This window comes from Falco punctatus (genome assembly GCF_963210335.1).
Source record: "Falco punctatus genome assembly, chromosome: 19".
NCBI classification, from domain to species: domain Eukaryota; kingdom Metazoa; phylum Chordata; class Aves; order Falconiformes; family Falconidae; genus Falco; species Falco punctatus.
Window position 1 is genome coordinate 576,690 of NC_137599.1, and position 23,770 is coordinate 600,459.

The following is a 23,770-nucleotide window of genomic DNA, read 5'->3' on the forward strand; positions in this document are numbered from 1 at the left end:
TCCCGCCCCGGCCGGGCCCTCCCCCGCGGCGGGCGGGGGCGGCGGGCGCGGGGGGCCCTTTGTGGCAGGCGGCGGGGGCAGCTCGGGGGCCTTCCGCAGCCGTGGCGGCGGCGCCGGCGGCGAGGGCAGCGCGGCAGGTGAGCGCGGGGCTGGGAGTAGGCCTGAGGGTAGGCCCGGGGGGGGCGGTGGAGGCGGTGGGCGCTCGGTGGGCAGGCCGGGGCTCTCGGGGCGGTGCAGCGTCCTGGTGAGGGGCGGCCGGGCCCGGGGGTCGCGCACAGGGCAGGTCGGGGGCAGGGCAGGGCCGGCCCGTGGGCCGCGGTGCAGCGCGGCGCCGGGTGCAGGGTGCATCTCGGGCCGGGGTCCCTCGGGGGGCGTCTCGGGCCGGGGTCCCGGGGGGGGGCGCCTCGGGACGGGGTCCCCGGGGGCGCCTGGGGCAGGGGTCCCGGGGGGCTGGGAGCAGAGCCTGCACTCTCCGACCCCCTCCCCGCCCCAGTATGGACACCGACCTGTACGACGAGTTTGGGAACTACATCGGGCCAGAGCTGGACTCGGACGATGACGACGACGAGCTGGGCAGAGAGTCCAAAGACCTGGACGAGGTGAGCGGTGGTGGGAGGCACGAGGGGCACGGGGGCCAGCCTGTAACCCCACGGCAGCAGGGGACATGCACCGCGGTCCTTCACCGCCTGCAGCGATTCCTTTTCAGTGTCGGGCTCTGGGTCTGCAGTGTCCACCACTGTTCAGCGGTGGAATTTGACTCCCGAGGATCAGAGTGGGTTTGGTTTTTAAAGGGTTCAGCAAAAGCTGCTCCCCTGTTCCTGTGATGGAAGGAAAGGCAAAGTTTCTGCTTGAATCATGGTTCAAACTGGAAGCTTCTGTAGCTCAGGCTGTGTTTGGCTTTTTTTTGGTGTTCGGTCAAGTGGAGGATCCTTTTCCACACAGTGAGGCTTTCAGGCCTTTAGTAACGTACAGCAGTGTGGCAGGGAGCTCGGTTTTCCAGTGGTGAAGGTAGAGCAAGAGTTCACAGACACCAGAGTAGGGCAGGGAGGGCAGCATCAGAGGATCGAGGAAGCCCCTTCTAGTCTCCTGTTCCTGCACATCATCTGAAAGTGGTGTCTCTGCGTGGTGTGTTGTGCATGAGCGTGGTTCTCTTGTGTATGCATGAGAGGCGGGAGTCACTCCCTCTGCAGGCATCTCTGCAAGTCCTTTTGCTGTTAATTTTCAAGGTGCTGTTAATTTTCGGTAGGGAGAGATGTGTGGCTTACAGAGGGCACCTCCGCAAGCTGCTCTGCTGATGAATGTGAGGTGCTGGGGCTGCAGCAGTGGCTCCCAGGCTGGGTTTGTGGCTCACTTTTGCTGTACAACGTCAGAGCTGTACCTTCTGGGATGGTTGGTGTTTGTAAAGCACTTCTGTGCTGGCAGCAGCTAAATGTGAGCATTGGTTGCAGCTTGAGGATGATGACGACGATGATGATATGGGGGACCATGATGAGGACCACCCTGGGATGGAGGTGGTGCTGCATGAGGATAAGAAATACTATCCCACCGCTGAGGAAGTCTATGGGCCTGAAGTAGAGACAATAGTACAAGAGGAAGACACGCAGCCTCTCACTGGTAAGTGGTGAGGAAGCAGCAGGTTGGGTATGGAGGGAGGAGAAGACTCTTAGTGGCTCCTTGGAAAAGGGAAAATACCATCCCCTTTGTTTCTCCCCATTGGTTTTAATGCCCCCTTCAAATTCCCTCTCAGCCCCAGGACTAGACTCTTTGTCTAGCACTAATCCTAGGCTTGGGGATTGTTACAGATCCCAAACAAATATATCTTTCAAAGAACAGATACTGGAAAGGTACTTAAGGGGAAATGAAAATGCATTTGTCATCTCATTTGATCCTTCTATAATAAACAGAATAGATCGGTTGGAAGGGAGCCACAAGGATCATCTAGTACAACTGCTTTTATAAGAAGCTAAAAGAACCTGTCAGCTTGAAAATTGTGGTTTTGTCTGCAAAAGTCCCTGCTCCCTACGATTGTTTTCTGAGTCTGCTGGGTTCAGGGTCTCTGGTGACAGTGTTTTATTGTTCTTTCTCTTGTTTTCAGAGCCTATTATTAAACCTGTGAAAACAAAAAAATTCTCTCTGATGGAACAGACGTTACCGGTCACTGTCTACGAGATGGAGTAAGTAATATGTAGGGATTTTAAGCTTGTATGTTGGCTCGAGCCATCTGTGCTGTGATTTCCTCACTTTTTGTTGTTTGTAGGCAAAGGTTGGGAGGCAGAGTGGTAGGTACTATGTGGAGGAAGCAGATTTTGGGGGGCATTGGCTTTGTTTCTTAGCAAACAAGTCAGTTCTCAGCAATGGAACTGAGTGCAGCCATTTCCCTGACTTGGTACCAGAAACAAAAAGAAGAAAGTACAAGAGTAACCATTTTACAGCTCATCTTTCCCTCCGCAGTATGTAGAACAGTGCATAATTTTCTGAAATAGAATGTAAATTGTGCTTTGACAGCTAATAAAGAGTTTGATACTCAGAAACTCTAGTGGTGCAGATTTGTTGAAGGCAAGTTTTCTTGACCGGTACAAGAAGTATTTATATGGTCAGTGTGTGGCACACTTCATATTGGGACATTTTGGGTTGATCCCAGTGATGATTGGCCTACTGCTGTCTCTAATTCCTGTCTGCCTTGGAGGAATTTCCAGGATGAATTTCCAGGGGGAATTGTTATACCACTGGTTGTATGCAAAGTTGTGTGTAGGTCAGCATATTGCTGCAGCTGAGCTGCAGTTCTGCTGCTCTTGATAGTGTCTGCTGGTTGTACTCTGCAAAGCAGCCCCTGAGACACCAGGGTTGGGAGGAAACCTGGCAAAAGATCCAAACAAATTAAATATTTGACATGTAATATCTTGCGCAACTTTGGTAAGGAATAAAAACATTTTCCAGTTAAATCTTACCATCAATGTCTACGTTTTGTCGATGGGTGGAGGGGCTCTGTATCCTTGCGTGTGTAGTGTTCCTGTATGTTGTCTTCTGTTTGAGGATGAACAGATTGAGCTGCGTGAGTGTCTCGTTAGGCTCATCTTTCCATACGCCACTTCATGGCTAGTCAGAGCTTTTTCCAGTTTTTAATAGTTGTCTTCCAAGCGTAGATCCCAGAACCAGGTGCAGGCTGAGTAGCAGTTCCCTGCGTGCCAAACAGACCCCAATGTGAGCAGTCCCTCTGCCTGTCATCAAGGATCCTGTTGTTTTCCGGCAACAAAATTTCACTGGAGTTTATATTCAGTCTGATGGTTACTTGGATGCCCAGGACCTTTTTGGAATGTTGGTGTTTGTTTCTCATAGTTTTGATACAGCCAGATATGATTGAAACAGCCTGCTGGATCTTATTTTTCTAAGCAGTCCATTTTGCTCTTAGTCAACAACCTGTACTCTCCATTGTCTACCGCTTTCCTGATCTTTCTGTCCTCTGCTTGTTCCATCTGTAATGAATTCCTCTTCATCGCGTTTGGTGATGTGAAGGGTTAGGATGGGGCCAAGAGAAATTCCTTGCGGGACATAGCCAGAAATCTGCAAGCTTGGTATTGATTTCCCATTTAGCCTCATTTTAAGACCAATAAGCAAGCTTTTAATCAGTATTACTATTGATTTGTGTGTATTTTAGCTCTTGATCAAAACGTTGTATGTTAAGAAGTCTATTGCATCAATGAAAATGAAGTCTTTTTTAAAAGGAGATTATCTGACAGCACTTATGTTCTGCAGACCCATAGCAACGGATACATCTTTTATAGCCTGCCATTATTTTTTAGGGAGTTGGTAATTTAGGATCTCAATTATATTTTGGCCAGGACCCATGCAGAAGTGGCTGGCCCATCATTATCCAGCTCAGCTGCTAATTCTAAAAAGTTTTAAATTCTATTACTGTTTCCTTGAGTCCCTGGGAACATCGCTGTTTTAAGACCTGAAAATCAGAATTAATGGTCTGTGGAGCCCTGTGGGTACCTTTTAGAACTGTGTGGGGTGCTTGTTATCCAGCTCTGTGATTTACTTGACTGCCTGCCACTATTTGAGTGGAAGTATTTCATCATCTGAGTACATGGATGTGACTTTTGCTCTAATACTGACTAAAGAGAAGAAAAATATTCAATAATATTCCATCGTTGGCAGTTTTACCAGCTCCATATCCTCCCACCCACTGCCATCTGTCTAGGACTCCAACTTGCATCCTCCCCATCTGGAAAGTGGGATTCTTCCTCCGCAGGGCATTGGCAGAATGAAAGTTTGGAGAGGATTCAGGGGGCACCTTGGGTAGAAAGTGTAGCTGAAATGGCACCTACTTTTCTTAGACACAGCAGAAGCCTCCAACAGTCTTTTGTGTTTTTGCTCCTCCAGTTTCCTGGCAGATCTGATGGACAACTCGGAGCTAATTCGAAATGTGACTCTGTGTGGGCACCTTCATCACGGCAAGGTAGTGTGAATATCCAAGGTATATCGGGTAGTAGTAATGATCTGTTTGTTGCTTACTTCTACCATTGCTCTTGACCCTTTACTCTCTGCAGGAGCAGTCTCTTTCTGATTCTCTTGCTAATGCAGTTATTTGTAGGTTTTCTTTCAGCCACGTGGAAATAATACCGTGCCCGACTTTGTATTGCTACTGGAGGGATGGGGTTGTACTGGTATTCATCTGTCTGAATGTAGTCACCTCCTTTCTCTTGTGGTCTGGTATTTTTCAGACTTGTTTTGTTGACTGCCTGATAGAACAGACACACCCAGAAATCCGGAAGCGCTACGACCAGGACGTAAGTGAGCTTTTGGTCTGTTCCTGCCCTGGGGAACATGGGTTGGCTTTTACACTCAGAGGGAGAATGACTGTACGTGGGGAAAATGGGATTTAGTGATTAGAACGTAGGATTGGAACGCCAGAGCTCTGTCCTAATTCTGTCTCTTGTCACTTACTCGCCACCTTAACCATATGTAAAGAGTTATCATGTCCTGCTTCAAAAGTGTTGTTTGATACCAAAATGTGATATATTCTGACTGTTGTTTTGTCTTTGCAGCTTTGCTACACTGATATATTGTTCACAGAGCAAGAGGTGAGTCTTGTAGGATAGACAGTGATTTTTACCCAGTTGTTTCATGCTTTGCTCACAGTTACTTACTGTAGGCAGTTTCCTTCCTGTTCCATTTTAACATTGTTTTGTGCCTTCATTTTGTTCATTTTCTTCATCAGTAAAGTGATCTGCTCCTCTTGTTTGCCTCAGTAGGATCCCTGGTCCAACTTTCTTCCATTTCCTGCAACCCTTATCTCCATGTATGATTTTATTTATCTGCGATGAGAACGTGTGTAATGTTGAGAATCTATAGCAGAGTTATCCCAGTATGTTGGTAACTTACTTTCTTTGAGAGAAAGAGGTGGAAGGGGTTCGCAGTAGTGGTGGATGAGAAGAAAACCTATGATTTCAAAATAAATACATTTCTCCTTGGTTTCCTGTGATGGGAACTCTTAGCTGTGCTCTGACTCTGTGTGGTTGGGTGTGAATGGGAATCTTATTTTGTCCTGCTCGCTAAATATTGTCATGACCAGAACAATCCTATGAAGCACTTTTTTCTTTACATCTTAATGCTCTACTTTATACTCTGTATGATCAAATCTTTCTTACACTTTGAGGTATAACTTGATAGCAGCAGAAGGGCAAAAGCACAGGAAAACACGCTTATTCTGTCACTGGTATTGCATATTATACTTCCTCAGCTGAAATCGGGTATGGATTGTGCAGTGGTGGCTCACCAGTCTGAGCCAGTATAGGTGGGGGAGCTGGGCTGGATACTGCAGTGATCTGAGGTTGTTACTCCTTCCCTGGGAATAACAGGTTGTCCTGTATGGATATTTACTTCTTTCCATCTCTCTGAGTTTTCCTTCATCAACTTTTACATCTTTACATGGTGATCTTTTTTTTTTCCTTTTGACTGATGATCTGATTTCCTGTCTTTCAGAGGGGAGTAGGGATCAAGAGCACACCAGTGACAATTGTTCTGCCGGACACCAAGGGAAAGTCTTTTCTCTTCAACATCATCGACACTCCAGGTGATTGTGTAATCCTGAAAATCCTGGTTTGGGCTGCACTTAGCCGAAGGCAACTTGATGTGTGGAGCAGATACATGACCATGTGAATCAAGATTTCTTTCTTTAATAAACCTCTTTGGTCCTCTGGATAGTGCTATTGACAGAGGCAGAGCAGTAAAAGCATGTACAGTGATGGTTAATGAGGGCCTTCAAAGAGCTTTTGTGTTGGATGGTGGTGGGATTGTGTAGCACTGGCTCAGAAAAACAAAGAAAGAATCTGTACCCTCGGACTGATGTGGAAATGTCACTTAGGCGCACTGAAACCCTGGGAAGCTTTCTTTTACAGACAGAAACCCATATTTTGTGTTTTTTATAGATGATTTCAGCCTAGTCTTGAGCCTTTAGCTAAGTTCATTCTTCTGAAATCACTTCCAGCAGTAATGACTGTGCAGCTGGCTTTTAGTCAGTCTTGTTTGTGTTTCTGATTAGCTGGCATAATTGAGGGCTAATGAGGCTGAAAATGTGTTTCACCCAAGTGTACAAGCAGCACGTAATGAATTGGATTTTCCAGGTATCACCATGCACAGTGGGGACCATGCTTTTCTCAGATGCTGTTGCCCCACAGTGAGACTCTCAGCAAGTTCCCTCAAGCCTCTGACAAGCTCCTGTGGGGGGGAACATAATCACAGATCAACTTGTAAGAAACCGAGGCCAAACTTTAGGAAAGAGGGTCTTGGGACACATCTGTTGAGTTACAACTCAAGACGAGGGAGGTTAGCGCGCAGGAGGAGACTGGAGGGAGAGGCATCTGTTGTTCTTTGATGAGAAGTAATCTTCCTCCTTTTCCTGAAGTACTTATGCAGAGCTGTGAGAAAAACAGTAACAAATGTGAGGAAAAGTGCCTGTTAAACAAGTTGTGTTTATTCTCAAAAAATAGCATTAAAGCTGAAGCGAATCCCTATACAGAGCTCTGGCAGCCACTCCCGGGTCCCTGTCTGAGGAGGAAGCCGTCTGTGTTCTGCCTTGCTGGATACCTGTGACCAAAACAAGCTGCAGAGCAGAAGGATGGCTTTCCACCCTCTGTGCTGCTGGCATCAGGGCTTACTCTGGTCTCACCACCATTTTGTGCTTTTGAAGGTCACGTCAATTTTTCTGATGAGGTGACAGCTGGCCTTCGTATTTCGGATGGCGTTGTGCTTTTCATTGATGCGGCTGAGGGGGTGAGTGCCAGGTTCTTCTAGGGGTTAAATTCCAAATCTCTTCCTCTGGAGTCTTTGATCTGCCTTAGCTTGAATGCCTGGGATGGATTCAGCCTTGCAGGGTGAAGGGTTTTTGGCGGACAGTTTGGGAAGCGGGAGTGTTTTCCAGCCAAAACAGGGAGGCAATCCTCTGGCTTCTGTGTCCAGGGCTGACATGATGAATGTGACCTGTAGGCTGATTATCTAACTTGTTTGCATCTCCATCCCCATGATACCTAAAATTGAGCAGGTTATTTATATCAGAGATGTCCAAGGGGTAGGATTCACGGAACTGGGTTGGGCAAGCACCTAATTCTAAATTTCAGGAAGCGTAGCTGACTGCTGCCGGCTGAGCTTAGGCTTTTCTACAGGCTTGCAGCCCTGTGTGTAAGGGTCGCTGCTTTGTCTGTCACGCCCTAGATAGCATTTTATGGAGGCCTTTCGCTAGTGGTGCTTATGCTCGTTATTCCCTGCAGGTAATGCTGAACACGGAGAGGCTGATCAAGCACGCGGTGCAGGAAAGGCTAGCAGTGACCGTGTGCATCAACAAGATAGACCGACTGATCCTGGAGCTGAAATTGCCCCCTACGGATGCTTACTACAAACTCAGACATATCGTAGATGAAGTTAATGGTCTGATCAGGTATCGGTGATTGGCATGGTGTGTGGTTAGTACTTGCTGTCCCTGTTTCATTGCAGATGCTTCTCTCTCTGAGCCTTGTGTATGCCTAAAACCTAATGAGTTGGTCTCTTGATGTGTTGAATCATAGAAAATGGGGCAGGAAGAACTGCTGCAAATTCATCTCAGCCAGTCTGTTGAATTAGGCAGGATTGGCTCTGCCTGAAAAGCTTCATGGCATCAGCTCTTTCCCACCCCTTCAACCCCCCCCCCCCCCCCCCCCCCCCCCCCCGTTAAAAAGTAGGGAGGGGGGACATATGACCAGAGCAGGGAACTTCTGTGCTCCCAGATGTCTCAAATACACTGAAATTATCCAGGCTATATCTCAAAATTGTAGGTTGAGATGTCTCACAGCTCCTAAACCTTTGTTACAAAACGAATGGGAGCTCGCTGTCCCAACCCCTGAACAGAGACTAATGGTATTGCTATGGTCAGACCTTGCAAGACCCTGCTCAGAGATGGAAGGGACATCTTCTCCAGCTTCCGCAGTAGCAATGCATTGTTATTGTGGGGGTTCTGCATCCAGGTGACTTCCTTAACAGCATTTTCCTCTTCAAGTTTGTGTGAATTTGCACACAAGCTCACTTGGATGTGTCTCTGTTCAGTTGCTACTGGCATCAAGCAGCTCTCAGCAGGGTAACTTATCCTGTCTAGCATGCTTGTGTACTCATTAAGTGTTTGATTAAATTCTACCCCTACGCTGTTTGCCTTGTAGTATCTTTTCCCTTGCTTGGTTGACCAACTTTGCTGCCTTTATTTAGGGGAAGAAGAATTCTACATGATAAGAAATACAAAGCACTTGTGCTGGTAATGTTTTAGATCTTGAAATACTTCTTTGGACACTAATGCTTTGAAGTTTATAGACATAAAGTGATACTGGCCGTGAAATTCCAATGGCAAGCATGATGCAGCCCGTTTTAAGATGCTATTTGGCAATGCAGAATCCTTGCCTATCACATACTGCTGTTTGGTGTGGGAAGTGGTTTGAAGTGTCTTCCTTAGTTCATAACATTGATTTTTTTTTTTTTTTCTTGTCTTAAAAACTGTCTCCTCTCAGCATGTATTCTACCGATGAGAACCTCGTTCTGTCTCCCCTTCTGGGGAACGTGTGTTTCTCCAGTTCACAGTACAGCATCTGCTTCACGCTGGGATCTTTTGCAAAGATTTATGCAGATACATATGGTGAGGATTATCCAGAAGCCTTGTACACTGTAACATCTCATTTCGTAACCTTTTTTGTTGAGGCTTTCTATGCCATTCAGCTTCAACTGTCACTGCATGTATATGGCCAGTATACGTGTTCTTGAATTTCTAGGAGTTGAGAGGTACTGCGCATCTGAGACCTGGGCAGTAAAAAGCAAAAGTACAGTTCTAACTTGTTTTTAGCTGGATAGTTTCTTCTGATAGATGCTTCTTGAGTCAGAAGCCAGCATTTTATACATGCCCTTAAGCAGAAAAAACAAATTCTGCCATGGCAGTTGAAGACAAGTGTTTGTGTTGTGCTTTGCTTTCTTACCGCAACAGCTCAGAAGTGAAGCAGTTAAGTTCTGCCTGCCTTCTCACAAAGGTCTCCAGAGTCTGAGACTCAGCTGCAGCCCGGCGCAGGCTTGGCCCACAAGGTTTTGCACTCTTGCCCTCTTTCTTTTTTAAGAAACTGTCTTTTTCTGGCTTTGATTTAATTTTCTGTTCCCCAGGTGCCCACTCAAGGCAATCTGCCACTTGTAAAAGTGGGCCTTTTCCTTGCATTAGCCAGCTGAACGGCCAAGGTTTTTGAAGTTTCACACTGGGGAATTTGGGGTGATCTGTAGGACCCGTGAGCAGGGAAAGAAGGATGTTGTAAAGCAGCTGGCCTAGCTCTTGCAAAGAAGTTAGCCTGAGGGAGGGTGAAGTTGTAGAGGTCAGAGACTGATGTGTCAGGACTATCACGTGTCCTTGTGAGTTTGGAGAAATAAATGAGCTCCCTGGGCATCAAAGCATTAACTCAGTGCCTGCTAGGATGATACCCTTTCTTTGGGGGACTGATAAAGATGCAGGCACCGTCGGCAGGAGATACCATCCATGCGGGGCAGACACGAGCTAAACGGGCACTTGCAGTCAGTGCTATTCGGTTGTGGCCACTGGGGATTTTATGTGCAGCCGCTAATAAAAGTCAGCTCAACTACCATGAGGTATAGTAGTTTAACTGTCAAAACTGCAGCCACCATGAAATTTCTTATGCTTGTACATCTGCCCACAGCAAAAGCTTGTTTGGAAACGGCTGTAAATTATCACCGCTGTCTTATTATTTGTAAATCCACCATGACAGCCAAGCACTACACTTTTCCTTCAGCGCTTGGGTATTTGTCTATGCACTTGGTGCATTAGCTGAAACAGAGAAAAGAACCTGGAGATGTTCAACAAGGCAGAAAATGCCTGTGATAAGCCTGCGGGGCAGATGGGGTGTAAGCCATCCCAGCACCTTGGCATTACAGTGTCAGGTTGCAGCTTTAACAAACGAAGCAGATGTAACTGGGTTCCTGCAGCGCAGTGTCTGGCAGGCCAGCTCTTCTCAGTGCTAACCTTGTGTGTAATTGAGAGAGTTGAAATGCCTCTGAGAAGCAAGTCTGTGAACCCACGGTGTACCTGGGCTGCTGGTGTCATCCTCAGTGGATTGTTTTATGCCTGGTCTCCCCAGGCCGGGGCTTAATCATTTATTCAGAATTGCTCACCGGCATCAGTCCACAAAATCCTGTCCTCAGGGTTGTTTTAAAAGCCAAAACCCAGAGATTTCCAAGATGAAATACAGTGACATCTGAGAGACTTTTGTCATTTGCTTTTTCCTTTTAGGCGATATCAATTATCAGGAGTTTGCAAAGCGGCTTTGGGGTGACATCTACTTCAACCCGAAGACGTAAGAAACCTGCTTAAACATCTGTTAGTTTATTGCTGGGTCTGTCCCTCCTTTCCCTGTAAAACATGAACTAGGTGACCACCCGAGGTCTGTTTCAACCTGAGCTGTCCTATGATCCTGTGGTGGAGTAGTGTCTGGGAAGGGTTGAGTCAGGCCTCTTGCTTGGTGTGAATCCATGGGAGCAGAGCACCTCCTCTGGCCTTTGTTTGGAGTAAGGAGGGCTCTTGTGTCCCTGACAGCTTCCTAGGAGGACTGGGAGGGAGAAGCTAACCTGGGAAGAGCAGAGGCTGTGTTTGCATAGGGGTTCTTGCAGGGTGCTTGCTCCTCATGTCTCTTTGTTGGTCTCCCAACAGCCGCAAGTTCACTAAAAAGGCCCCAACGAGCAGTTCCCAGCGCAGTTTTGTGGAGTTCATTCTGGAGCCCCTGTACAAGATCTTGGCTCAGGTAGGTGGTGGTTCATTCTCTTTCCCATAGTTCCAGATCGCAGCAGCCGAGGGCAGAGCACTGGGTGGTGGTGTGTCTGGTGCCTGTGGGACTCACCTGTCCTGTGCTTGGGGTGGTCTTTACAGATGGAGTTTGGGGGTGCAGAGCAGCAGTGAACAACTCCTTAACAGTTGCTCCCTGCAAACGTAACCCTATATTTGCACAGTTAATAGAGCTGCCTTTGCTCTTTCTAGTATGCTTTAATATCAGCCAAGTGATAATTTGAACCAGCCAACCAGTTCTCGTGTGAGCTCCAAAGCAGAGCAGATCAAGAGCCTTGGGGGTGATGGCTGGTGGGTGAAGCTGCACCTGGGAGTTACTGGCTTTGATCCCCACAGCAAAGCTGAGAGTGGCGCTTGTTGTCTTGCAGGTGGTGGGGGACGTGGACACAACCCTACCCAGGACTCTGGATGAACTTGGCATCCACCTGACCAAAGAGGAATTGAAATTGAACATCCGACCCCTCCTGCGGCTTGTCTGCAAGAAGTTCTTTGGGGAATTCACAGGTAAATGCTGTTTGTCTTCCCCTGCACAATCTTCCCAATACCCTAGTCTCACGCCAACAGAGTTAAGGGCTGTATTACAGCCATGTAATGCAAATCCCTTCTCAGCTTTCCAAATATAAAATACTAAACCATTTTTCCAAAGGACAGCTTGAGACACTGCTCGCGTCTTCCCCATTGCTGTGGGTGCGCTGCAGTCAGAACGGCTTTGCCTTGTTGTTGTTGGAGTCCATTTCTTTTCTCTGTGCTGCTTAGTCCTGTTCTCATGAATTATTACTTTTCCAGGCTTTGTGGACATGTGTGTGCAGCATATCCCCTCCCCGAAGGTGGGAGCCAAGACAAAAATCGAGCATACCTACACTGGTGGTGTCGACTCTGATCTAGGGGAGGCCATGAGTGAATGTGACCCTGATGTAAGCAAACTCTTCTGCTTTGCTCTTGAGTGTCCAAAAGCGTGGCAAATATGCTCTCCTTTCACTGCATTGACAGGGCAGCTGCCTCCTAGACAGCCATCTGCACAGATCTGACTTCCAGCATTTTGAAACCTCTCATCCGATACTGAAACAAATCTCTTCACTCTGAGAAACTTTAGCTGCCTGCCAGGGCAGCCCTTGAGAGAGAGAATTGTTTGACAGTGTTCGGAGAAGAACAGGACTAGGTCAGGACTTCAGAGCACGTGGGAACTGCAGGGTGATTTTGTGTCCTTCTGCTGCCTTTTTGTCCCTTTTCCTTGCAGTTTGATTCTCTCTCCAAACTCTGAGAAAACTGATTTGAACTGTACTGATAAAAATAACCGTACATCAGTTAGTCAGCACCTTTCATATCAAAGCCTTGCAAAAATCTTCCTCCTCAAACAGTTTGTACTGAGCTGTCATTCGGAGTTGTCTAGAGACACCAATGCCAGCCAGCAGCTTAGTGAGGAATTTGCCCGTGACTTTTGCTCTAATGTCTGGAGAGAAAACAAATCTCTTACTGTAATGAGTTCTGAGTACTCACGTAAAACTATACAGTGGTGACTGTCACCAGATCGCCAGTTATGGGGTGACCTTATGGGACTGAAAGCTGTGGTCTGTGAGGCTCGGGTGCTCTGCCCTGAGCTGGTTTGCAGGCCAGCAGATGACGTTTCTTCTCATGGCCTTGTCCTGAGTGCTATTTACTGTTCTGCAGGTGAGGGAGGAGAGCTGCAGAAAAGTCCAAAGTCATTCCAGGGGTTTCCATACAGGGCAAGGAGTAGTAAGGCTTCCAGTGGAAGAAAATTAAGGACGTGGCGAATCAAAAGAAGTATTTCTAAATTCCAGCCTGTTAATCACTTTGTATCCAAGAGTCCTAGCAGGTCTGTGTCTGTCTTGACTGTATTTTGAGGGGCTCATTTCTCTCTCTCTCTCTCTCTTACGGGAAGGGTCCACTGATGTGTCACACAACAAAAATGTACAGCACAGACGATGGTGTTCAGTTCCATGCCTTTGGCAGAGTGCTCAGTGGTACCATCCATGCTGGGCAGCCTGTGAAGGTCCTTGGAGAAAACTATACCTTGGAAGATGAGGAGGATTCCCAGATCTGCACCGTCGGACGCCTCTGGATCTCGGTTGCAAGGTATGAAAGGCCCTGGCCATATGCTCATTTGGGAGAAAAGTCACCGGGAGTCATTGCTGCCAGGGACAGGGTGGGGGATGGCTCTGCGAGGGACCCGAGGCTGGCAGCGGCAAGTGCTGCAGTGTTGCTCTCCTGCCTTTTAGGTATCACATAGAGGTAAACCGGGTTCCTGCTGGCAACTGGGTGCTGATTGAGGGAGTGGACCAGCCCATAGTGAAGACTGCAACGGTCACGGAGCCTCGGGGCAATGAAGAGGTACTGTGCCTAACTGGTATTACTCAGCCTTACAGGGAGTCAAGGTGATGGAGCACATCCCAGAAGCTCCAGTGGTGAGGTTAAAAAACCTGCTGGCTGAGGTGCCAGGGCAGCAGAGCCACTAAGGGAAAGAGAACACCTTCAAACACGGGGTCTGACTCCAGCAGCCATCTGATGATGCAGAGTTTCAGCTCTTTGTCCTTATCTGGTTTCAGGCTCAGATCTTCCGTCCTCTGAAGTTCAACACCACATCTGTTATCAAAATAGCTGTAGAGCCAGTCAACCCCTCAGAGCTCCCCAAAATGTTGGATGGTCTCCGCAAAGTCAACAAGAGTTACCCCTCACTTACTACTAAGGTATTTCTGGTGTATGTGTGGCTGTTTTCAGCTCATGCTGTGGGCTGCCTCGTAGGCTTACCTTAAATATTTTTTTACTGTAGGTTGTTTTGTGTGTTGTGGGTTTTTTCCATGCTGTTGCAGTTATCTCATAAATCATGTGGAAATAGCAGAAAACTGTCCATCCAGTAGGAAAGTACACACCTTGCTGTGCCAGGGAAGCAGCTTTCTGCAGAGCACGTCAGCACTTTCTGCTAGAAAAGGCTGTGGGCGATTTCCTTGGGGTGCTCTGATCCCAACCAGTTTATTTAAAGCTGATGCTTCCTCAGGCTTGTGTAGGAGCCTGGAAGGCGAGGGCCCGTGAGCAGCAATGCTGTCGGTTGAACGCCTCTCGTACCTTTCAGGTGGAAGAGTCTGGGGAGCATGTGATCCTGGGGACGGGGGAGCTCTACCTGGACTGTGTGATGCACGATCTACGGAAGATGTATTCAGAGATTGATATCAAGGTGAGGAAATGAGAGAGGGATTTTCTCAGCTGGGAAGGGGGTTTTGTCTCCCTATCTCAGAAAGATGGGAAACTAAACCTAGCAGAACATAGAGCATGGATTTTGTCACGTTCCTTTAAAAGGGGGGGAGCGGAAAAAGGGTCGTTGGACGCAAAAGTAACTCTTCCAGCCTGACTCTGTCACAACTGAGAGAGTGAAAACTGGCTTAGAGAGGAGTGTACGACCACGTTCCAGCCTTTTCCTGTACTTCAGCCATTGCCTGGCTAGCATCAAATAAATACAGCAGAACTTTTCATACCTGGAATTAGGTTTAAATGTTGCGGTCTCGTTTGAATGAAGGGATTACTAAAGCTGCCTGTGCAGGCCTCAGTGATTCACACCCAGTGCTGATGTTTTTTCTTGTAGGTGTTCAAAGGTTTCAAACAATCTCTTTAAAAACAAGAAAGTACACAAACCTGTTGTTGTTACTCCAGGTTGCCGATCCAGTTGTGACATTCTGTGAGACAGTGGTGGAGACATCCTCCCTAAAGTGCTTTGCTGAGACACCCAACAAGAAGTAAGACTCTGCGGGCAAGCTGGGCATTGGCAACAGGCAGATGGAGGGGTTCACTGGAGACTAGGCTAGACTTCATCCCCTCCAAAGGGTCTGTTCTCATGCCTGAGTGGGCAGCCTTCTGTTGCAGCAGCTCTGCTGAACTCCTCAGTAACCTATTTGAGTCCCAGGGATCTTTCTGTGCTTTGTAGAAACTCAGAATAGAGGGAATAAATACAGGTTTACATCCTCCTCTCTTTTACACCTTCTCACTAGTTTTGTGGTGTTTCCAAGACTAGGAGATGTATTGGGATCCCTGAGCAGGTGCCAGAGAGCCCAGTGCTGCCTTCAGTAACTCCCCAAACATTTCACGAGCAAAAGCTTTGTTTTCTTTTGTCCATACCTAATCTTGAAATGGGTTTGTTCCTTTCTGGTGGTGTACTGGAGCCTTACAGCCTGGTCTCATCTTCCTCCAGCAATGCATGATGAGATGCACATGACTGAAAGAGGGAGGCCTGGGAGGGAACAGAGGCTGAATTTGTAGGAGATTTGGGAGCACAGTACCTCTTAATATACCTGAATTTTTGGGGAAATTGTGATCTGTCATCTGCTGAAGATGTGTTTCCTGTGTTTCCTCTGTGGTTTCTGGTTCTTCTGGCCCTCCTTTATTTGCTACACTCTCTCCTTGGTTCGCAACCTTATATCAGGGAACAGAAAGTCTTAGGTCAGTTTTTGAACTGTTGGGCATGCTGAAAGACCTGCTCTGGGGGCAGGTTACTCAAGTTGGTGGTGTTCTTCAAGGCAACATCTCACATGTCAGACACAGCAATTGCTGGCCGACATAGAGGCATATCGCCTGGCTCGTGCCTGGACAAGCGCCGGACATCTGGCAGGAGGGATGGGGCCACACTTTCCCTTAGCAGTCTGCTTCTGGAGTTGAACAACAGACTTCAGAGAGCAGTCGCTAAGCACATGGACTGTCTCTACAAGCAAGACAGTAACAGCGAAGGACATGGATGGCTTCATCTCCCTGGCTGTGTTCAAGCAGTGCACAGTCCCTGAGGTCCTGCCCGTTACTGCCATTTCCATCATTCTGTGGACTAATTGCAACGTCTTTCTTCTCAGGAACAAGATCACAATGATTGCTGAGCCTCTGGAGAAGGGGCTCGCAGAGGACATTGAAAATGAAGTAGTCCAGATAACGTGGAACAGGTATGACAGATCTGGTGAGAGTAGGAATCCATCTAGAAGTAAATAATTGGGGGAAAAAAGGGAATGCTGGGATCTGCAAGGTGCACAGTATCAGCCAGCAACCTCTAGGCAGGGGTCCTGCGTTCAGCATTGCTACCAGCTAGTCGGTGAGCATCCCTGCCCCAGCAAATGAGTTGCTCCAGGTAAACAGCTGAGACCATTTTATGCCTGAAGGGAACAGGGTCGTAAATACATTGTGAATGCAGGTCAGAGACTTGTTTGCTAAAGTTTCTTTCCTCCTCCTTCTATCAGAAAGAAGCTGGGTGAATTTTTCCAGACCAAATACGACTGGGATTTGCTGGCTGCCCGTTCCATCTGGGCCTTTGGGCCAGACGCCACTGGCCCAAACATCCTGGTAGATGATACGCTGCCCTCGGAGGTGAGAAGCACAGGGCAGGGTGGTTACATTTCAGTGAGATGTTTCACCTGTGGTGCCAAGAGGTGACCATTCCTTCCAGAACCTGCAGCAAGGTCTTAATGCTGTTGTGCTCATTGGTTTGCCAGATCTTGGATCTGCTGTACTTCCTCCACCTACGCTGGCTAGCAAATTGCCTGGTTTTCAGGCGTTGTTATTTGTGCCAACATCCTCAAAAATGGAAAATAATCAGCTTGCCTTTCAGGATAAGCAAAATATGTACTCTTAATTTGTAGCTCTAGATGCCAAACCTGAAGATGATGCTCCTGAGCTGTGAGGGGGAGGGTGGACATTGGTGGTATGGGGGGGTCATCACTGCTTTTCTAGGAACTGGCTTTTAAGCACCAGGGTTTGTGCGTTACTGCCGGGTGATTGATTCAGAATTGGTCCCTGAAGCACTCTGTCTGTCTATAGGTGGACAAGTCGCTGCTGGGCTCTGTGAAGGACAGCATTGTGCAGGGATTTCAGTGGGGGACCAGGGAAGGGCCTCTCTGTGATGAATGTAAGTAGGACCTGCCTGTGGAGAAGTGGAGCTAATAAGATCAATTCAATTCTTCCACCTCTAAGCATTCAAGTGATTTTGCTAGTGCAGTTCCTCAGTGGCCAGTTCCCTTCTCACCCCACAGCTGGGGACAGCTCTGGGGATGGGTGATAAGGGAGATAACAGAACCTCCCCCTTTTTCCTGGCTGTAGATGCCACTCAGGCACTGGCAGTTGCTGTCTGCCTACAGACCAGAGCCTGTTAGCTGGCAGGCTGGCTCCTCCAGACCTTGACTTTGCTCATATAGTTTAGGTGCAGACCACTGTGCACCCTGCAAGGTAAGCTGCTGAGTTGTTTGTGTTTGATGTGCAGGGTTAGGACATGGTCATGCTTTCCCTGCTGAAATTAAACTTAGGAGAAATTCTTCTGGTGGCTCCTGGTCTTTGCTACGTTCTCACGGTCTCTGATAATGCACCATTGGTGCTGGTGTGGCAGAGAACATCCCCTCAGGTCACTTGCTGTCATTTCTGCCCTTCCTCAGTGATCCGCAATGTGAAGTTTAAGATCCTGGATGCAGTGATCGCTCAGGAGCCCTTGCATCGGGGTGGAGGACAGATCATCCCAACAGCCCGGAGAGTGGTGTATTCCGCTTTCCTGATGGTGAGGACTGTGCTGTGCATGACAAAGACTGAACTTTGTGCTGTGCGGGCTTCTGAGGGCTCTTAAGGAGTGCAGGCTGCATGCGTGCTGCGCTGTCTGCCCCAAGGATGTGGGTTTACTCTGGCTCACTCATCCATTCATGCTTCCAGCACCCTTGTGGGCTGGCAGACAGGTTTTACAAGTGATCACGTTCCAGTCTTTTTGCTACTGTTTGGCTTGCTGGGAAGGGTGGGTGTCATGGAGAGGGAAACATATGACTCGTGGCCAGAAGGAGAAAAGCTCCTTTCAGCGTTTGTTTGACTTTGGTTTGGGCAGCCATGGCGCAGCAGGAGCCCCTTTGTCCCCAGTCAGGCGCGGTGTTTGACCAAAGCGTGCCAGTCCCTGACTGGCTGAGCTGAATCATGTTGGTGCTACTGGAGGCTCAGTGGCTTGTGTCCCTTTCTCCTCACAGGCCACCCCTCGCTTGATGGAGCCCTACTACTTTGTGGAGGTGCAGGCTCCTGCCGACTGCGTGTCTGCGGTGTACACGGTCCTGGCCAGGCGGAGGTGAGCTGCTCAGGCCAGCGGCTGTCGCCTTAGTATTGCAAGTGCTCACTTGGGATCTAGGTTGCTAGAGACGTTCACAGGCTTGGCACTGCTCGTACAGCAAGCGGACAGGGTGAAATCTGTATGAAGGGACAGCTGAAAGCTTCCTTGACTGATCCCAGCCCCTATGCCATGTGGTGAGGGGGTTGTCCAGGATCACACACAGCATTTGGTTTGTGTCTGATTCTTCCCGAGTGTCAGAGAGGAGAATATGTAAAGGGACATGAGACCCCACCAGGAGCACTGTGCTCAGCTCTGGGGCACTCGGTGTAAGATAGACAGGGACCTGCTCGAGCAGGTCCAGAGGAGGCCATGAAGTTGATCGGGGCTGGAGCACCTCTCCTGTGAGGACAGGCTGAGAGAGTTCAGCCTAAGGAAGAGAAAGCTCTGGGGAGACCTTAGAGTGGCCTCTAGTACTTACAGGGGGCCTACAGGAAGGATAAGGAGGGGCTCTTTATCAGGGAGTGTACTGATAGGACAAGGAATAATGGCTTTGAACTAAAAGAAAGCAGATTTAGATTAGATATTAGGGAAAAATTCTTTAATGTGAGGGTGGCAAGGCAGTGGCACAGGTTGCCCAGAGGTGCTGTCGATGCCCTGTTCCTTGAAGTGTTTAAGGCCAGGTTGGATGGGGCTTGGAGCAACCTGGGCTAGTGGGAGGTGTCCCTGCCCATGGCAGAAGGTTGGACTGGATGGTCTTCAAGGTCCCTTCCAACCCAAACGATTCAGTGATGCTGTGACATATAGGAAGACTGATCTTTGGTTATGTTGGCAGAGGCCATGTGACGCAAGATGCTCCCATCCCGGGCTCTCCTCTCTACACCATCAAGGCCTTTATCCCAGCCATTGATTCTTTTGGGTTTGAGACAGACTTGAGGACCCACACCCAGGGACAAGCCTTCTCGCTGTCTGTCTTCCACCACTGGCAGGTGAGTCCATGCCCTAGTGAGACAGGGAAGAGGGAGGTGGTCGGATCGGGCCCCAGGTAGCTGCCCTTGGTAGAGCTCAATGCCACAACTCCCACAGGGCAGGACAACTTTTCTGGAGAACATCCGCAAAGGATCTCAGGTTGGGGAGGTTTTGTATGGTAGCTGTTAAGTGTCTGCCAGAAGCCAACAGCTTTGTTCGATGTCACGTCACCCTTTGCACTAGTGAGGGAGCGCTGAACGCTGCTGCTTGCTGAACGTAAGTGTCCTTTAGTGCCTGGAGAGAGGACATCCTTGTCCGGGAGAAGGGAAGCTGCTTGGGTGCACTCAGTGCTCTGCAGCTTGGGGAGCAGAAGTCTTGGAGCAGGACTCACACTCACTGGTCTGCTGCAGGACACAGGTTGCCACGCTTCGGCTTTGTCTCTGAGGCGGCTTTTTAAACCTATGGAAAACAGAGTTTGGGGCAAATACTGTTGTCTGGCCACTTCAGTGTCTGGGGCAAATCGGGTCTTGTGGGAGAGCTGCCCCTGTGAGGTGCACAGCTACTTGTGGAACAGTCAGGCGAGAGCAGCAGCAGTCTGAGCCCCGAGAGCTGGCTTAAAGGTCAAGATGTAAGTCTGAGGCTTCTCTCTGAAAAGAGCAAATGTGCCTGATTTGCAGAGAGCATTGAGCTGACTGGGACCTACATGGGTTGTTCTGGGTAGTAGGTTTTTAGAGGTCTTAGAGTACGCCAGCATGTGGGCAAGGTGGGACATGTTCTTGGCTTGGATTATCAACACCGTATTAGTGACTTTTCACAGGCATGATCACTGTTAGTGGCATAACCGTTTCTCTGTGCCAGGAGAACAGATTGGGTGTTGGGGCTGTCTCACACCAAGGCTGGGGGTGTCTGCATGGCCCAGGGATGTTTCCCACTGCAGTTCAAGTTCTCCAGGAGGTTGAACCATCCCTCAGCCTCACTCTGACATCTGGCCCTGTGTTTCAGATTGTGCCTGGTGACCCCTTGGACAAGAGCATTGTCATCCGACCCCTGGAGCCCCAGCCAGCCCCACATCTGGCTAGAGAGTTCATGATCAAGACCAGGCGTAGGAAGGTATGTCTGGGAATAATCCCTGTAGCGTCCATCTGGCCCAGCAGCTGAGCTGTTGCGGTGTCGTCCCTTGGGGCATGCCATGTCCCTTCTGTGTTCCCAGAGTGGACGAATGTCCTTTGTGCCTCAGGACTTCCCTCACTCTTGGCCCCCCATGCTGCCTGCTGGTGCCTGGGATGGTCCCATGAGCAATTCCCCTGGCGGTGACTCCAGTCGGAAGTGGGGTCCTGCAGCATCTGCTGAGTCCGGCTCCTTCCACAGCCTGTCTGACCTCTTGGTGGCCTGACTTAGCCTGTTTGTCCTGTGGAAAAAGCAGCAACTGGTTTCTGTGCCAGTTCAGTGAGCTGGACTGGGGGGCTGGAGGGACTGCAGAGGGAATCAAGCTCCCCTTTGGGAGGGCAGTGGGCTGGTAGATACACTCAGCAGCAGCATCCACCTATTTGCAGCTTCCTGAGAGGCTGTTAGATATCTTCAAGCTGCTGAGGAGCACCTCATGCCTTGCAAATTTTGCCTTCTCTGGAGCGCAAAAATTTATCTTACTGTGGGACACCAGGGCTTTTTGGTGGAATCTCTGCTGCAATGGCTGTAGGAGGGCTGGCTGCCCGAGGAATAACCTCTGGCTTTGCGGTTACCCTGCAGGGCTTGAGCGAGGATGTGAGCATCAGCAAGTTCTTCGATGACCCTATGTTGCTGGAGCTGGCCAAGCAAGATGTCGTTCTCAACTACCCCATGTGAATGTGCTGTTGCAGTGTGAGGGCTGACCGGAGTCCTGGCCCATGTCTGTCTTGTCCTTCCCCGTCCCTGCTTGCCCAGCTCTGGCACCTGGATGCTCGGGGCACACAGGGAACCACTCCTCAGGTCGCTCTTTCATGGCTGCAGAAATCTCCCATGGTATTTGTGGACTGTGCGCTCAGGGCCTGCCCCATACAGGGAGCACCCCAGAGCGCTGATGCTTTTTATATGATTAGTCTTCAGCAGTTGTGGCCTCCAGCGAGGAGATTTTTCCCTTCGGATAGGCTCTCTCCAGGCACGTGGGTTATCCCCAGCTACAGCAGAGCTGCATGAATATAATGTCAAGATTACTAAGGACTGAGTGTAAATGTGCGTCAAGTATTTGAGCTTTCTGCTAACCCTTTCCTAACTGCTGGGGAGGGGATGGTTGCTTTGGGCAAAGCACATCTTGGGGTAGCTGAGGAAGCTGGCGATGCCGGTGGGGGGGAAAATGCTTCTACCAGCCTCCCCAGGAGAAGAGGCAAGAGTGGCTTTTACCCTTTTTTGTACACCTTTTTTTGAACCCTTGAAAACGTTTAATACAAACTTCCAGGTGGGTCTTGGTCTGATTGCACCGGGAGAAGGTGCAGTGGGAGAGGCTCCGCGTTCACTGGTGCTTAGAGCACGCGCTGCCCCAGTTCACCCCATCTTCAGCCCCGATTCCCCCTGTCCTCAGCCTGTCCCACTCCCAAGGGTTCTGTGTCCCCCAGCCCTGTCCTGTCCCACACTAAGCCTTTCCGCTTCCCTTCTTGCTAGGTCTTGGGCTCCTGCTGTGTTTTCAGGGGATCTTAGCTGCTCGTGCTCTGAAAGGTTTTTAGGGCTTCCTGTCCTCAACCCTGCCCCAGCTCGCAGCTTTGCCTCTGGACTGTGCCCTGGGTCTGCTGGGTGAAACGGACTGTTGTGTGTCTCCTGGGGGCATTTGTGCCCTCTCTTGCCTGGCCTGGCGCTGCTGGAGCAGCTGCCCCCCCAGATTGAGCCTTGCCCGGGGTCACTCTGATGCTGCCGTGCTGAATTTGGCCATGGCAGCCTGGTCCATGAGACTTGCCTTTGGGAACCTGCCTCAGAGCATCCCTGATGGGATCCCTGATGGGGTCCACATGGCTTGTGGGGGCACACAGCACCCCAGGAGCAGAAGGTAAAGCCAAGGACAGCCCCCCCACAACCTTCTCCCAGCTGCTAGTGGAAAGGGGGAGGCGCTGGGCTGATAGGAAGCAGCCCCAGGAAAGCTGTCCAGCCCTCCCGCAGCTGGCTGGGTCCCTGCGGGAAGTGGACGTTGCAGAGGATAATTCAGGGCCACCGCTTGGCAGCAGAGCTGGGAAACTGGGCCGGGGGAAGGGTTTCCTGCCACTGCCAGCGGACACCAGCGTTGCCCACACCTGCTGTCCCATCCCATCCCCTCCACCCAGCGGGCTCCCCTGCGCTGCAGGGGGCTCCAGCCTGAGCTCTGGGCTCAGCCTTTCTGTGCCGGGAGGTTCCCCAGCGACCCTCCCGCATCAGCTCCAGCACCTGCTCCAGCACCGTGGCCTCGATGGCGGCGGGTTCCCCCTCGGCCCTGGGGTGAAGCGGGGTTCAAGCCCTGCCCAGTGCCTTGCAACCCTGCCAGCCTTGCCAGGGATGATGCTTTATGCCTCCCAGTACAGACCAGCACCAGTCTGGACCGCTGGGGACCAGGCCAGGCGGCTCCTGGAGCTGTGCAAGACCTGAGCAGCTCACGCCAGGGCTGCAGCAGGATCAGTGCCCGCAGGGCCGGCGGTGTGCTCGGTGCTGCGCAGCATGTCCCAGGGCTTGGGGAATGTGACCCCAGCGCTGGAGCCAAGCGCTCGGCTGCTTGGCCCTCTCTCGGCAAGGGGTTTTGTCCCAGGAAGGGGACATCCATCATCCCCGGGGGGGCTCTGATCGCCACCCAGGGCTCTGCAGAGCTGGTTAGCGGGGCTGGAGGGGCCCATGGGGGCGCGCATACCCTCTGAAGAGCAGCACCACGGAGCTGCAATGCCCGGGGGCTCCCTGTGGATCAAAGTCACCCCGGCTTTCACCCCGGGAGGGGGGCTGGGATGCGGCCAGGGCAGGCGTGGGAAGGAGCCAGTTCTCATGCAGGCTCTTCCCAGCAGCCGGAAAACGCTGACCCGCAGCGGAGCCTGAGCGGCCACGCGAGCTCCTGCAGCCAAAGCCCTGGCCCCACATGCACGGGTTGGGAATTTTCCATGGAAACGGGCCGTGCGTGGCCGGCCTCTGCCCCTGGCCCCTTCCGAGCGGCTGGAGTTTCCCGCCTGCGCCCACCGGGCCTGGGGCAGGCCCCGCAGCACGGCGTGTGCCAGGGCAGGGGCCGGGGCTCCGGCCGTGCAGCCGGCTCGGGGACGTGCCCGGGGGCAATGCCCCCACCCACGGCGGGGCCAGCAGCAGCGACGCTGGGCTGACCCCTCAGTCGTCCCCATTTTACCCCCATCCCCAATGACCTGACAGGCCCCTGGGGGACTCACTGCCCTGAGTGACCGGCTCCCAGGGGCATGCCCCCAGCCCTGCTC

General features: G+C 50.4%; 1 protein-coding gene across 1 annotated transcript; it reads left to right on the forward strand.

Moving 5' to 3' along the window:
- The first annotated feature begins 7 nt into the window (after positions 1-7).
- Positions 8-21,798, forward strand: EFTUD2 (elongation factor Tu GTP binding domain containing 2). Its single transcript, XM_080369713.1, has 28 exons — positions 8-137; positions 494-599; positions 1,449-1,614; positions 2,096-2,174; positions 4,384-4,459; positions 4,725-4,790; positions 5,049-5,084; positions 5,986-6,076; positions 7,193-7,275; positions 7,770-7,936; positions 9,030-9,154; positions 10,799-10,862; positions 11,216-11,306; positions 11,716-11,851; positions 12,134-12,261; positions 13,248-13,441; positions 13,585-13,696; positions 13,912-14,052; positions 14,436-14,537; positions 15,011-15,093; positions 16,195-16,281; positions 16,573-16,699; positions 17,150-17,237; positions 17,758-17,876; positions 18,328-18,422; positions 19,237-19,390; positions 20,373-20,480; positions 21,117-21,798. Exons 2-28 carry the CDS (start codon positions 495-497, stop codon positions 21,210-21,212), a joined length of 2,919 nt encoding a protein of 972 aa, XP_080225839.1. The 5' UTR covers positions 8-137; position 494; the 3' UTR covers positions 21,213-21,798.
- The last annotated feature ends 1,972 nt before the right edge of the window (positions 21,799-23,770 follow it).